We start from the raw sequence: 13,203 nt of genomic DNA on the forward strand, positions 1-13,203 counted from the left end.
GCTGACTTTCCCTTTCTGCCTGTTAAGCGAGCACAGCTCTCTGCCTGCCTGCAGGTAGCACCTCGGTGGAGAGCTGTTCCCCGTTTGCATTTTCTGACATTCTCCCAAGTGTAACAGACTTGTCCATGAGGCAGAAAAGGGAGGAAAGACCATTTCAATACATCCCCTAAATCCCATTCCAGAAAACCAGCCTCGTCCAACACAGAGGCAGCTGGCCCTTACCCCTGGCTCTGCCTGCTGCTGGCTGCCCCTGATGCACAACTCGGCTTTGCCCTAGGTTCAGCATCGCTGCCTTCACCAAATACGACCCAGTGGCCCCTGCAGTGTCGTTCACCACCTTTTCAGGTAAGATGGGTACATTATCTCACCGCTGCTCTGTCCTCTTCCCTACCTGGCTGTGCAGGTTGGAGAGAATTAACAACCAGCTAATGGCAAGCCAGAGGGAGCTCTTGGGCTGTAGTAAATATAATAAACAATGTAAATGTAGTCATTCACTGGCTCATATTTCTGTCCATCTTTCCTCTTTTTGATTCCAGCTGCTCAAGGTGTAGATGCAACTCTGCTCCCAATGCCAGTAATAGCTGGAATCGTCGTGGGATTTCTCTTGACACTCACAGCCATTTTCGCTCTGGTCTACTGGAAGCAGCTCAGGGCGAGGAGGTGAGGATGAGCCATCTCTTACCCAGCGGGTGCAGGCTGGGAATCTCAGCAAAACCCAGCCTTAAATGCCAGGCCAGGAGGAAGAGAAGTGAGAGGGTGTAAAAGGAGCTTTGGGGAAACCAGGACACCCACCAGCTGGAGCTGTGCCTGAGAGACAGAAAGCAAAAGCAGTAGGCAGAGGGGAGCTGATGTGAGCCTCCTGCTCACAGGTGCTCCAAGAGCCAGCAGCACACAGTATGCTTGCAGGATCAGCCCCTGCACTGCAGGGAAGAGTAACAACTCCCATGTTTTGCTTCCAGATCACAGAAGAACAGCCTGCCCCAGGAAATGGTGACCTACAGCTTGAGGTGAGTGCTACTGGCTGGACTCTTCCCTCTCTACTTGCAAGGCAGGTGCCAGAGCCCTTCACCTACTTCCTTTCTCATGCTTTGACTCAGGAAAAGCTGTGTCCTCTCCTTCCCATTACTTTTTAAAGCCTAGGCTTTCCCACATCCATCATTTATTGCCCATTTCCATTCCAAGCCAATGCAAGTGGGAAATGTATTGTCACCTCCTCTGCAAGGCTTCTGCAGTAGGAGAATATCCTCACCAACCCAAAATCCCTCCCAGTGTCTGAGCACTGCTCTGTTGGACTCGTTTCCCTGGGCAGTGCTGTGGGCTATAAACCACCCCCTGTGTGTGCATCCAGGTACCGCAGGTCTCGAGGCTGGGCTGTCTCTCTGGCTGCGTGGCTGGCCTGCCAGACCTCCCAAAAGCTAAGGCAAGTTTTCCTCTGGACTTCATTTCATGCAGAAATGTCCACCGGCCAATTCCCATACAGAACTTCAAGCAGTACTATGAGATGAAGACAGCAAGTGGTAACCACGCTTTTTTCCAGGAGTTTGAGGTGAGCTGAGACTCCTGCTAGAGATGGGACTTAATTTCCCCCCTAGATAGCTCTTTCAAATCCAGCCTGGCTCCAAGGAAGATGTCCTGTCCTGGCCGTTGGGTGCAGGAACAGTAAGCCACCTCCGTGGCCACTCTGCTGGGCAGTCCTGGAAGCCAAAGGCTGGATGGACCAAGTGATCAGGCAATTCCCTTCCTCAAAACATGGTTTGTTCAAGTTTTGGTAGAAATACGTGTTGTCTGTGACATGAGGTGAATGAGCACGGCCCATAGCTGCTGGTGTGCAAAGCTCAGGGCCCCAGACCTGGGCTGGAGGCAAGGCAGTGGAGCAGTATTGCAATGAGATCTGCCTGGAGGGTTTGGGAAAAGAGCCTGCAGCCAAAAGGATTCTGAGGGGCACTGTCAGAGCCACAGGATCAGGTTGTGAGATTCATCTCAGGCTAGCTTCCCTAACGCCAATGTCTGTGAGCTCTGACTTGCTCTGCCTGACTAACTCCATGCCACAGGAGCTGAAAGAAGTTGGGAAGGAGCAGCCTAAGGTGGAAGCAGAGCTGCCAGCCAACGTCTCCAAGAACAGATACCCGCACGTGCTGCCCTGTAAGTGCTACCTCCTGCTCCCAGGGGTGAGCCCCGCTTAGGGACGGGTCCCAGTTGGCACCACAGGGAGACCATGCATGTCCCAGAGCTTTGGGGAGTGCAGCAATAGCTGCTCCCTGGAGAGGAGAGCAACCAGCAGAGCACAGAGCCTTGCTGCTGGCAGCATACATGGGGCTGGAGGAGCTGCTGGGGCTTCTTGTAGTGTGTAACCCAGATGAAATTGCAGCTGTGCCTCAGTGAAGGGCTGCCAGGGGTCCCACACGTATGTGGTCTCTTTCAGATGATCACTCTCGGGTCAAGTTGAGCCAGCTGGGGGAGGATCCGCACACGGACTACATCAATGCCAACTTCGTGCCTGTGAGTGCCCGCTTGCCTTCCCCACGTAGAGGCACGGCCTCAGGGCGCCATCAGAGAACCCAGCCCGGACTGACGCTGTGAGGGCCGGTGGACAAGAGCCACTGGAACCACAGCTGGCAGACTGGCGAGGTGTTGGGGTCGGGCAGAGATTCATGGTTGCTCTCTAGCAGAGGTTGATGGCGAACATTTGATGGCAAAGTGCTGTGAACGCAGAGTGAGTGAGTGTGGGGAGGCTGGCAAGGCTTTCTTCCTTCTTCTCGAGCACTGTCCTCTTTCCATCCCCTCCCAGCTTACTGCCCCGTCTGTCTGTCTGCTCTTTCTCCTTCTGGTCTGTGCAGCTGCATTTGAACAACCCTGGAGCTGTGCCAGCATCCCCCACCCGGGAGCTTTCCCCAGGTAACAGGCAGGGCACGCAGCATGCTGTGGGAATCCGCGGGGCATGCGTGTGCCAACGGGACAAAGGCAGAGAAGCCTGGGACCTCGCATGCTCACCCTACCTCCAGCACTGGCTGAAGAGCTCAAGGAAGACCCAGATTTGTCTTTCGCTGGTTAGGCTGAACGAGGAACTGCTTGGAGGGAAGTGGGGGGTCACGTCCCTGTTCCAAAGAAGTAGAGCACGTGCTGGGCAGCACATTTCCTGCGCAGTCAGCTTCTTCTGAAGCTTCTGCTGAAGTCAGCTGCCCAGGAAGCTGTGCTCACACGGGCTGAGGGCATCTCTCCATCTACAAGAAAGGCAGATTAAGGACTGACTTGGTCCCAGGGCTGCATCCACCGCCCTAGGGAACTTGCCAACTCCTCCTCTCTGGCTCTTGTTCAGGGCTACACATCCCAGCAGGAGTTCATTGCCACCCAGGGGCCCCTGAAAAAAACAATAGAGGACTTCTGGAGGCTGGTATGGGAGCAGAACGTCTGCAACATCATCATGCTGACAGTGTGCATGGAGAACGGGCGGGTAGGTGTGCACTGCCACACTCAGCCGAGCCGGCACCTGTCTGTGGGAGCTGAGCCTGGGGCTGGGTTTGGGCGCTCTGCTGCAAACTGTGCACGTGCAGCTTCCCCAAAAAGCAGCTTGGGTGGAAGAGGAGGACGTGTGCAGCTCTGCGTTAGCTCGGCGCACGGAGGGGCAGAAGTAGAGCTTAGCAGGACCCCAGCTCCCCTCACCCAGGTAGTTCGGCATCATCTGAAGTTATTGCTTCAGGATGAGGTGCCTCATTTAGACCTGCTCCATTCCCCATGGGTGATGAGACCTGCACAGGTCCTTTCCTCAGTAGGAGCCAAGGGGAGGTGGAGGAGAGCTGTGCAAAGCTCCTGGTGTGAGGAGCAACCCCCTGTTGTCTCCAACAGATCTGCCCCAGCTCCCCACACACCTCCAGGTGCTCCCAGGGAGATGCGATGTCACCCCGGCGGGCAGGCTAGGCCTCCCTGTGACCCTGTCCTACCTGTGCCCTAGGTCCTCTGTGATCATTACTGGCCATCCGAATCCGCCCCGGTCTCCTACGGGCAGGTGCGGGTCCACCTGCTGGCGCAGAGCAGCTCGGACGAGTGGACCATGCGTGAGTTCAAGCTGTGGCACGTGAGTAAGGACCCGGGGCCCCATCGAGGGCTGTGGGTCTGCACGGGATGCAGCGGGGTTTCGCCTCAGTGGTGGTGGCAGAATCTCCTTTCTATGCCAGTAACGGGGTTCAAAGAAGACCAAGCCCCTCTGGGGAGCAATGTGCCACCTCAGGCTCGGTGACACGGACGTATCCAGCGTGCATCATGCCTCCTGCCCACCCTTGCTCCTTCCTTCCCACTGCCCTGATGTCCCTGCTATGGGACTTGGCCTGCAGCTTCAAGGATGTGTTTCAGGGCAGGGGAAGGCAGCTCTGCTCCCTGCCACTTCCACCTTGCCATGTCAGGGAGCTGTGGGGACAGGACAGGGCAGCAGAAGCCACCAGACAGCAGGGCGGATGTGATGTTGGCTGTCCCCATACATGAGCTGGGGTCCGTGGGTGCTCCTGGGGCTGCAGGGTGCATGTTGATGATCCGTGTCATCGACCCTTTTTCAGGAGGGCCTCCGGGCAGAGCGGCACGTGTCCCACCTGCACTACACAGCCTGGCCCGACCACGGCATCCCAGAGTCCACGACGTCCATTATGACCTTCAGGGAGCTGGTCCGGGAGCACATCCAGAGCGCCAAGGACGCGGGGCCGACCCTCGTGCACTGCAGGCAAGGCGCAGCACTGCGGGGACAGCAGGGGGGGACCAGGGACATCCTGGTGCATGAGGCGGGAGGGAAGGCAGCATCCAGGGCATGCATGGGCTGCAGAAAGTCTCTTTGCTTGGGCACTGGGGATGGCAGGGCTGCGGGCAGCCTGTCATCCAGTCTGGTTTGGAGAGGGACTCTTGATCAGGGAGTGTAGCAGTAGGACAAGGGATAATGGTTTTAAATTAAAAGATTTAGGTAGATTTAGATTAGACATTAGAAAGAAAGTCTTTACTATGAGGGTGGTGAGGCCCTGGCACTGGCTGCCCAGAGGAGCTGTGGGTGTCCCATCCCCATGGCAGTGCCCAAGGCCGGGCTGGATGGGATTTGGGCAGCTTGGGCTGGGGGCAGGTGTAATTAGATGAACTTTAAGGTCCCTCCCAACCCAACCATTCCACAATTCTGTGATTCCCAGGGGATGCTCAGCACTCCCAGGGCAGTCTCAATGGCCCCCCAGCCCCTCAGTCATGCTAGAGACATGCCTAGCGTTTGGGAGGAGCTCATCAGTCACAGGGTCAGGCAATGCTTAAACCTTGCTGTCTGTGCTCCCAGTGCTGGGGTGGGTCGCAGCGGTACCTTCATCGCCTTGGACCGGCTGCTGCAGCAGATGAAGCAGGAGAAGGTGGTGGACACCTTCGGCGTGGTTTACACCTTGCGGATGAACCGCTACCAGATGATTCAGACGCTGGTAAGAGCTCTGCTCTCTCTTCCCCCAGGCCCACTGCTTTGTGGCATAAAAGCCATCAGGGCTGGCAGACAGATGTGCTGGTGGACTGGTCCCAGCACCCCAACTGGTCCCCAGCCTGTGGCTGTGTCGTGGTGCTGCTCAAAGCAGTGATATCTCCCAGGGCCAGCTCAGCTGGAGTGGAAATTGCCCTTCTGTGGGGATCTCCAGCAGCTTCTTGGCTTGCCAGACCCACAGCAGCAGTGGGACATACCCTACCTACTGGGTACCATACCCCCCTTCATGTTGTCTGCACAGTGCAGGATTGCTCTACATTGTTCTCTTCCTTTGTCTTCCAGTCCCAGTATATTTTCCTGCACAGCTGTATCCTGGACAAGATCTTGGAGGAACCACTCCTGGGTTTATCAGGGACAGAGACGTAAGGGTCTGCTGCATTTCACCTGCCCCTTCGCCCCCAACCCCTAACCCACAGCCCCTCCAGGCAGCAAGCTGGGACCTGAGCTCAGTCTGGGCCTTGATCCCAGGACAGAAGGGCAGGGAGGCCCCACCAGCCATCCCACCCAGCATTTTGAGGGGGATCAGCCTGGGGCTGGTTGCTCCTTGCAGCACAGGGAGCCCAGTCTAGAGCAGTGTGGGGCACAGGGCACACTGCGAGGGCTTGGGGGACCACGTCCTCCTTCCCCCCAGTGTCAGTCTCAGGAGCTGTGCCAAAATGCTGCAGAGCTCCCAGGGATAGGAGCAGGTCAGGGCTTTGCCCCCCTACCCTGTTTCTGAGCCTACTTCTGGAGGTGACCTATTTATCTGTATGGCCAAATTCTCTCCTACCTCATTCAAAAGAGGATGCCTTTGCCTATGCTGCGTCTTGGCAACGGGCTCTGGGCTGTGCTACAGCTGAGACCCATCAGAAAGGGGCTGGAGAGCCACAAGAGGGGTGGAGGTCTGCCCACAGCCCTGCCCAGCTCCTTTGGACACAGCCTGGCTAATTCTGCACTTGTTCAGCCTCCCCCTTACCACCAGTTTCTCTCCCCAGGTCCTGCCCCATCCCACTGAAAAGCTTTGCACAGCACTATGCCCAGAATGCAGCCAAGTCCAACACGGGCTTCCTGAGGGAGTACGAGGTGAGCACTGTCCTGGGCAAGGTGCGGGGAGCCCTGCCACGGCCACACACACCGTGGGGGCCTGGGGAGCATTAACAGCTGCTCAGACTGGGGGACACCCTAAAAGTCCCTCCTCAGTGGGTCCCATACCCCAGTTTCCCTGTGCCTGGCTCTCCTGGCAGCATTCCCCTCTCCATGGCACTGCGTCCCCAGCTCCCTCACATGTCCTGCACCGAGCAGGATCCGTCCATGACCCTTCCTTCCCAGACCCTACACACGGTAGGGACCTACAGAGAGATGAAGACAGCGTGGAGCAGACCTGGCAGCCCACCCCACTGAACCTTGGCTTACCTGCCTCTGCATGGGCAGCTGTAAGCACCCTGCTGCTGAGGCTGGGCACCCTCAGGAGTCCCCAGGTCTTCCTGAACCTCCTCTGCTCACCGCTTCCACCTCTCTCTTTCACTCAGACCCTCCTCGAGGTTGTCAAGGAGGAAGCCAGCTCTGCAACACCATCTTCAGGCAACCAGCAGACACGGCCCTCAGCCAGCATCCTGCCATGTAAGTGCTCTCACACCTTGCACCCTCTCGCCATGCCTCACAGTGCAAAAAAGCTTTCTGACACTCTGGAGTGGGTCCACCAGAAGGGTACCGAGGAGGCTGGGGGCTGGAGCATGTGTTGTATGAGACTGAGGTTGGGGAGGAGGTTGTTCAGCCTCGAGGAGAGAAAGCAAAGGGGAGATCACATTGCTGCCTTCACTTGCCTGCTGGGAGGGCACAGAGAAGATGCAGTCCCTCCAGGTGCTCCATGGAAGGACAAGAGGCAACAGGGATAATTTGGAAGACACGGGGTATTCCAGCTCAGTAAAAGGGAAAAAAATCCCATGAAGACGGCCAAAACCCAGAGCAGGGGCCCAGAGTGTCTGCAGCATCTCCATCCTTAGAGATGTGCAGATCTCCACTGGACAAGACACCGAGCAAGCTGCATGCACTGCATGCACCTGCCTGGAGAAGGGAATTGGGATAGAAAAGGATCAGTGGTTCCAGGAGAAGCTCTGAGGCTGTGTTTTGAGGACCAGCATCCGCTAGCTGTACAAGAGCACGGCAGAGAGGGGATCTTGGCAGAGAGGTGGCGAACGGGGGGCTGGAGTTGCGTGGCTGCTTGCAGGAGCTGTGCGAGCGTGAGGCTGCCCTGGCTCCCTCCATCACCCACATCTCTTGCAGATGATCGCTCCAGAGTGAAGTTCTCCCTGCTGGACCAGGGCCCTTTCTCGGGTCTCCTGCAGGCGTGGCGCATCCCGGTGAGTTGTTCTCCCCCTGCAGCAGGCGGTGCTCCCCTCCCCTGCTCCCCACCGCTGTTGTGACCCTGAGTGAGGTGCTCTCGTGGACCAGAGGGGTCTGTGGGGATGGAGGATGAGTCTTGCCTCCCTCCTGGGGCTCTGCCCAGTTTGGTCTGTCCCCATTTCCCTCCCTTGGGGCTTCCTCCTCTCCCCTTTCCCCCTGATGTGCTGAACTTCCCTTCTTTTCCTGGCCTCTCCCTCAGTTGCCCAGGCTGCCCAGGTTCCTGTGCCACCTTCTCCAGCTGGAGAGTGATGTTCTCATTCCCCACCCAGGGCTGCAGCTCCGGCAGAGACTACCTGGCTGTGCAGGGACCTGACAAGCTGACCATGGAGGACTTCTGGACCCTGGTGTGGGAGCAGGACGTTCACACCATCCTAACGCTTCTGCCGTGGCAGGAGAAGGGGGAGGTAAGACACCGTGCCCGCCTGCTCCTTGGCAGAACAGGGGTCTGTTTAACAGAGCTGGAAGCCAGAGGAGCTCCAAAACTTGGGCTGTCTTTTCTGAAGGGGTGTTTCTTTTATCCTAAAGCCTACAGCATAGCCAGCGTGGCTGATGCTGAACTTTTCCTCTTTCAAAATGCTCCCACAGCCTGTCACAGGAGGGAGGCTCTTTGCTGCCCACCATCAGATCCTTGGTCTCTTAAAGCTGCATCCCCAGGGCACCCACGGACAGCAGCTCCTGACTCTGTCCAGCTGAGCTGGAGAGCATTTGCTGAGCAGAGTCCCACTGCCAAACACCTCTGTGCTAAAAGGAAACCTGGCTGCTGTCCACTGTTTCTTCCAAAAACTCCTCTGGGTTTCAGCTGGGGGATGAACTGGCATGGAGGGATATTTGGGGAGGTCCCAGGCCAGCTCCACCACAGCTCCTTGAGATGGTGAATGGTCTGAAGCACGGCCACCACCAACATGAAGCCAAACTTCTTGTGCACAGGTCCCAGCTGACGCGTGCTGGCCCCTGGAAGGAGACTCCCTCTGCACAAAGATGCTGACCATCCAGTGTGGCACCGAGAAGCCTGTTTCGGGATGGAGGTGTACCCAGCTCAAAGTGAAACACGTATGTGTCCTCTGTGGGGCTTCCCCACTGCCTGGGACATTTCCCACTGCTAACCAACGGGTCTGGAGGGGCAGGGGCTGAGAGGTCTGCGGAGACTTGGCTGAGCTTCTGGAGCAGAGTGCCAGCAGCCTGTGAATGCGGGAGGGAGTCTCGATTGCAGCCTGCAGAAGGACTTCTGCCGGGAGGTGCATGGGAGAGGCCGTGGAGGCTTCCCCAGCCCTTACCAAAAGATCAGGGGAAGGGGAACAATTCCCCTGGGCACGGTACCCACGGTGCAGGCGATGAGCAGTGCCCCAGAGGGGACTCATAGGACAGAGTTACAGAAGTCCAAGAAAGCATCTGACAGCCTAAGGACCCAACATCTGGGGCTCCTCTGCCTCCAAACTCACCCATCCCTCCCCAACAGCCCTGTCGGTTCTTTGTGTCTCCCCAGGAGAAGAAAGGAAAGGAGAGGCAGGTGCAGCAGTTCCTGTACACGCTGTGGAGCAGCACGAAGCAGCCAGATGCCCAGGGGCTGGCGGAGCTCCTCGCTGCCATCAGACGGTGCGCGCCCAGCCGCAAGAGAGCCGCTCCCCTCCTTCTGCACTGCAGGTACATGGAATTGTAGAACAGGGTTGGAAGGGACCTTACAGATCAGCCCGACCCCCTGCCATGGGCAGGGACCCCTCTCACCAGCACAGGCTCCCCCAAGCCCCATCCAGCCTGGCCTGGCAGCTCCTAGGAGCAGGTACCCACAGCACCTTGGCATAGCCACCAGCAAGTCTGTGCCCCCCACCAACAGCCTCAATGTTCTGGGGTATTTTAAGAGTCCATAGGAGCCAGGGAAGCTCACACAAAGCCAGGCACACAGGATAAGGAAGGCAAACAGGGCTGGGCCAGGGGCAAGCATGGATGGAGCAGGCACTCCTGGGCTGAGGTGCCCAGGACACCCCTGGGCTGGCTGCTGGGACCCTGGGAGTAGCCCTGACCTCCTCTGCTTGTGGCCAGAGACAGCAGTAGACCACACGTTAGCAGGGCTGACCCAGATGAGGGATGCACAGCTTGGCAGGGCGGGCTGTGCCCCCAGGCTCCTTCGGTGCCACTTTTGGGACCACCGGTCAGTGCAGAGCTCCTTGCCACCCTCATCAGTGCTCACAGCCCCCCCTGCCCCACCAGAGCCAGCTGCTGTGTGTTTCTCATGGTGCCTCTCACCTCTTGGCCTGGTGCCTGCAGTTACCCCTCCTTGTCCCTTGCAGCGGTGGTGTGAGCCAAATGGGGACGCTGATCTCCCTGGATTGCCTCTTGCACCAGCTGAAAACAGAGCGGGTCCTGGATGTCTACGGGGTGACCCTCCAGCTGACGAGAAGCTGCTGCCTCATGACCCCCACGCTGGTAGGTGGCAAGGAGGGAGGGCAGCGGGCTGGGCAGGAGGGGACATCGGTGCCGAGCTGTCCCCGGGGTCCCACACCCTCAGTCCCCGCACAGAGCTGTCAGCACAGACACCTGCAATCTGTTTTTTTCTGCCACGTTCCCACTTTCCTGCCTGTCACCAGGGCCGGGGTTACCTCCGAGGAGGTTGGTGGGACACCCTGCTGTGTTTCCAGCTGCCCTGCAGCCATGCGAGCCACAGGGCTGGGGCACTGATGGTGCTGTAGCTGTGCCGTGCCGTGCCAAACCATGCCGTGCCATGCCAGCCCAGTCTCCCAGCCCCACGTGTGCCATTCCTGATGGGTGCTGCTGGCACAGGTGCCCTCTGGTAGCGTTTCCTTTTGCTGCAGCCGCTGTGTGCGCTGCTGCAGCATCTCTGGAAACCCTCCCCACGGGGGGCGGCAGAACTGGGGCAGATCTCTCCAGGGCTTCCCAGCTGCAGAGCCGCCTGTGACCGGCTAATCACATTCTTAATTAATGTGAACCATGCGCTTGGTGGGAGCCGGAGGAGGGCAAGGCCTCCGCTGCCCCAGCCTCAGAGCTCCTTTGTATTTCAGCTGTGCTCTCGCCGTGAGGAGACACAATGTGCCCATAAACACGCAGCAAGCGCCCGTCAAACGCTGCTGCCCCATGGTGCGGGGGCAGCAGAGGCAGCAGCCTCCCCACCTTGCTGCGGGCAGTGCTTGTTCTGATCCCAGCACGCCCTGTTCTGGCCTCCAGCCCCGTGCCAGCCTCCTCCGTCACCACGGGGTCCGCCAGGACGCTGCCTTTCTCTCCAGCGGGGGCACGCCGCTGTCACGCCAGGGCATCGGCTGATGTGGTTGGGTTTAGAAGCCAAACAAGGGGGAAAATGAACCTTTGAGTGGTTGCCCCATGGGTGTTGGAGCACCCTCAGCCCCAGCGCGGTGCGGGTCCCTGGGGATGTGCCCCTGCCTTTCGCCAGGCAGCGAGTGTGCCTGGTCTGAAGTCAGCACGGGGTTGTCGCTCCAGATTTCACAATCGGGCCGGGCTCATTGAAAACATGCTCTGGTGACCTGGAATCGCAGCCATTGTGTGATCTGTGGCTTTCCTGGTCGTGCAGTGGGACTAAACCCACCGCCGGCGGGGAGGGAGGCTCCTCGTGACTTGCAGCTCAGCCAGCGCATTAGCGAGCTGCTTGGGGGCCCCTCTGTCAGGTCCCTAATCCCCCTTTCTGGCTACCATGTGATTGCAGCCCACATTTGCTGGCCAGCCCTGCCCTTCAGCGTGAGCACTGAGCACAGCCTGACTTACCTTTCCCGGAGCCCTGCCAGGGGTCGGTCCCCAACCAGCCCTGCATGCCCAGCACCTTCGCCCCAGGGCGCTTTGGAGCCTGGTGTTGTGTTGGAGCAGTCTGGTGTTTGTGCAGAGCATTTACCAAACCTGCAAAGGAACAGAGCTCTCTGGACCAGCTAGGTGCTGACAGATCATTTTGCTGATCTTAAAAACAGAACAATAATGCAACTGGACTAAAATGACCCAGACTGGGTGCTTGCAGAGATCTACCCTTGTCAGCCCTTCAGTCCGTTTTGTTGGGACAGCCACCGAGGGACACTCCTGCCCATAGGTCTTCCCTCCTGGTCGCAGGTGACTGCCAGACCTTGTGCACACCACAGAGCTCTCCCCAGTGCTGCCCTGCAGCAGTGCTGGAGTGGCTCTGCAGCCGTGGTTTGGGTGCAAACCCTGCGGCACATGCAAAAGCCACAGCTGTGCAGATTGAGGAGGTCAGGTGCTGTCGTTCCTCTCACACTTCAGTGCAATTTGCCTTCAGGTTTTATGAGAGGGGATAATGAAGCAGAAGGAAACAAATATGGTGTAAGTGCAGCTCCAGGCCTCATTCTTCCTTTCTGGGCAGATCTGGTGACACAGGACAAACGTGGACCTCTTGGGACAGGAAATCCTGCCCTGCCATCAGGCAGTGCTGGCTAATACTCCATCACAAAGTAATTGTAGGGCTTTAGAGGCAAATTGCAGAGCTAATTCTGCAAACAGGAGGCCTCCATCAGAGACCTGACTCCAGAACCCCTTTCTCTTTCTCAGGACCAGTACATGTTCCTCTACACCTGCATGCGGGACATCATCGCTCAGAAGCAGCCGTGACACCACTTGGCACAGCCCGGCACCGTCCTGCCCTCCACCCCTGCAGGGTCCTGGCCGGAGCCAGGAGCTGGGGTGAGAGCCCAGCGGGGGTCCTGCAGCGAGAGGGGACCCACCCCAGTGCCACCACCACCAGCACCGTGTCCTGCATGGTGTCCACAGAGACTTGGGGTCTCCTGAGCAGACTGGGGCAGCGTTGTCCTGCCCTGCTGCAGCCCCTCGGTGCAGACACAGCCAGAGGCTGGGTGGGATGCTCCTTGGTTTGGCCGCTTTGCTGGGATTCCTGGTGTCTGGAAGGTTTGTTAACCCAACTGCACTCAGCACAGGAGGGGCTGCCCGTGTGCACGGGGCGTGCTGAGGTCTCCAGCACTGCTGTGGGCGGTGGGAACAGGCTCGTGGCGGCTGACGGATCAGCATTAGGTACAAACAATAAACAGCCCTAGGAAGGAGAGTGCTTGTAAGGGTGGGTTTGCTTTCCTGGGGTCCTGGTGAGGCCCAGACTTTCCCCTCCTGCAGCACGGCACCCATTCCCAAAAGGGAACCAGTGTCCCTGGCCAAGTGGGCCACAGGCAATGGACCAGGTGCCCTTGGCCAGCCCAGGCACTGCTGCCCATGGCCCACAGCAGCTTCTGCTTGCTCTCATCTGCTCCTGGTACCGAGCAGGTTTTACCACTTTACCACTGCTTCTGGCTGGGTGACAGCATACCGAGAGCTCTCCAGGAGGATGTGTGAACACTGTCAACATAAAAAAGGACCACGAAGCT

At 58.3% G+C, this 13,203-nt stretch overlaps 1 protein-coding gene across 1 annotated transcript in view; it reads left to right on the top strand.

Annotated features, from left to right (window-relative positions):
- Positions 1-12,661, top strand: part of LOC311218855 (receptor-type tyrosine-protein phosphatase V-like) — a 36,548-nt gene extending 23,887 nt beyond the window's left edge. Inside the window, exons 22-40 of the mRNA XM_084301732.1 lie at positions 278-345; positions 537-660; positions 960-1,007; positions 1,453-1,546; positions 2,052-2,142; positions 2,423-2,499; positions 3,317-3,451; positions 3,950-4,072; positions 4,548-4,708; positions 5,297-5,432; positions 5,768-5,847; positions 6,460-6,547; positions 6,994-7,084; positions 7,748-7,824; positions 8,137-8,271; positions 8,795-8,917; positions 9,351-9,508; positions 10,153-10,288; positions 12,383-12,661. Of these exons, the coding sequence (XP_084157858.1) occupies positions 278-345; positions 537-660; positions 960-1,007; positions 1,453-1,546; positions 2,052-2,142; positions 2,423-2,499; positions 3,317-3,451; positions 3,950-4,072; positions 4,548-4,708; positions 5,297-5,432; positions 5,768-5,847; positions 6,460-6,547; positions 6,994-7,084; positions 7,748-7,824; positions 8,137-8,271; positions 8,795-8,917; positions 9,351-9,508; positions 10,153-10,288; positions 12,383-12,442 (2,005 nt within the window). The 3' untranslated portion in view covers positions 12,443-12,661. The remainder of the gene's footprint in view (positions 1-277; positions 346-536; positions 661-959; positions 1,008-1,452; positions 1,547-2,051; positions 2,143-2,422; positions 2,500-3,316; positions 3,452-3,949; positions 4,073-4,547; positions 4,709-5,296; positions 5,433-5,767; positions 5,848-6,459; positions 6,548-6,993; positions 7,085-7,747; positions 7,825-8,136; positions 8,272-8,794; positions 8,918-9,350; positions 9,509-10,152; positions 10,289-12,382) is intronic.
- The last annotated feature ends 542 nt before the right edge of the window (positions 12,662-13,203 follow it).

This window comes from Netta rufina (assembly GCF_964035555.1).
Source record: "Netta rufina genome assembly, chromosome: 26".
In the NCBI taxonomy this organism is placed as follows: Eukaryota; Metazoa; Chordata; class Aves; order Anseriformes; family Anatidae; genus Netta; species Netta rufina.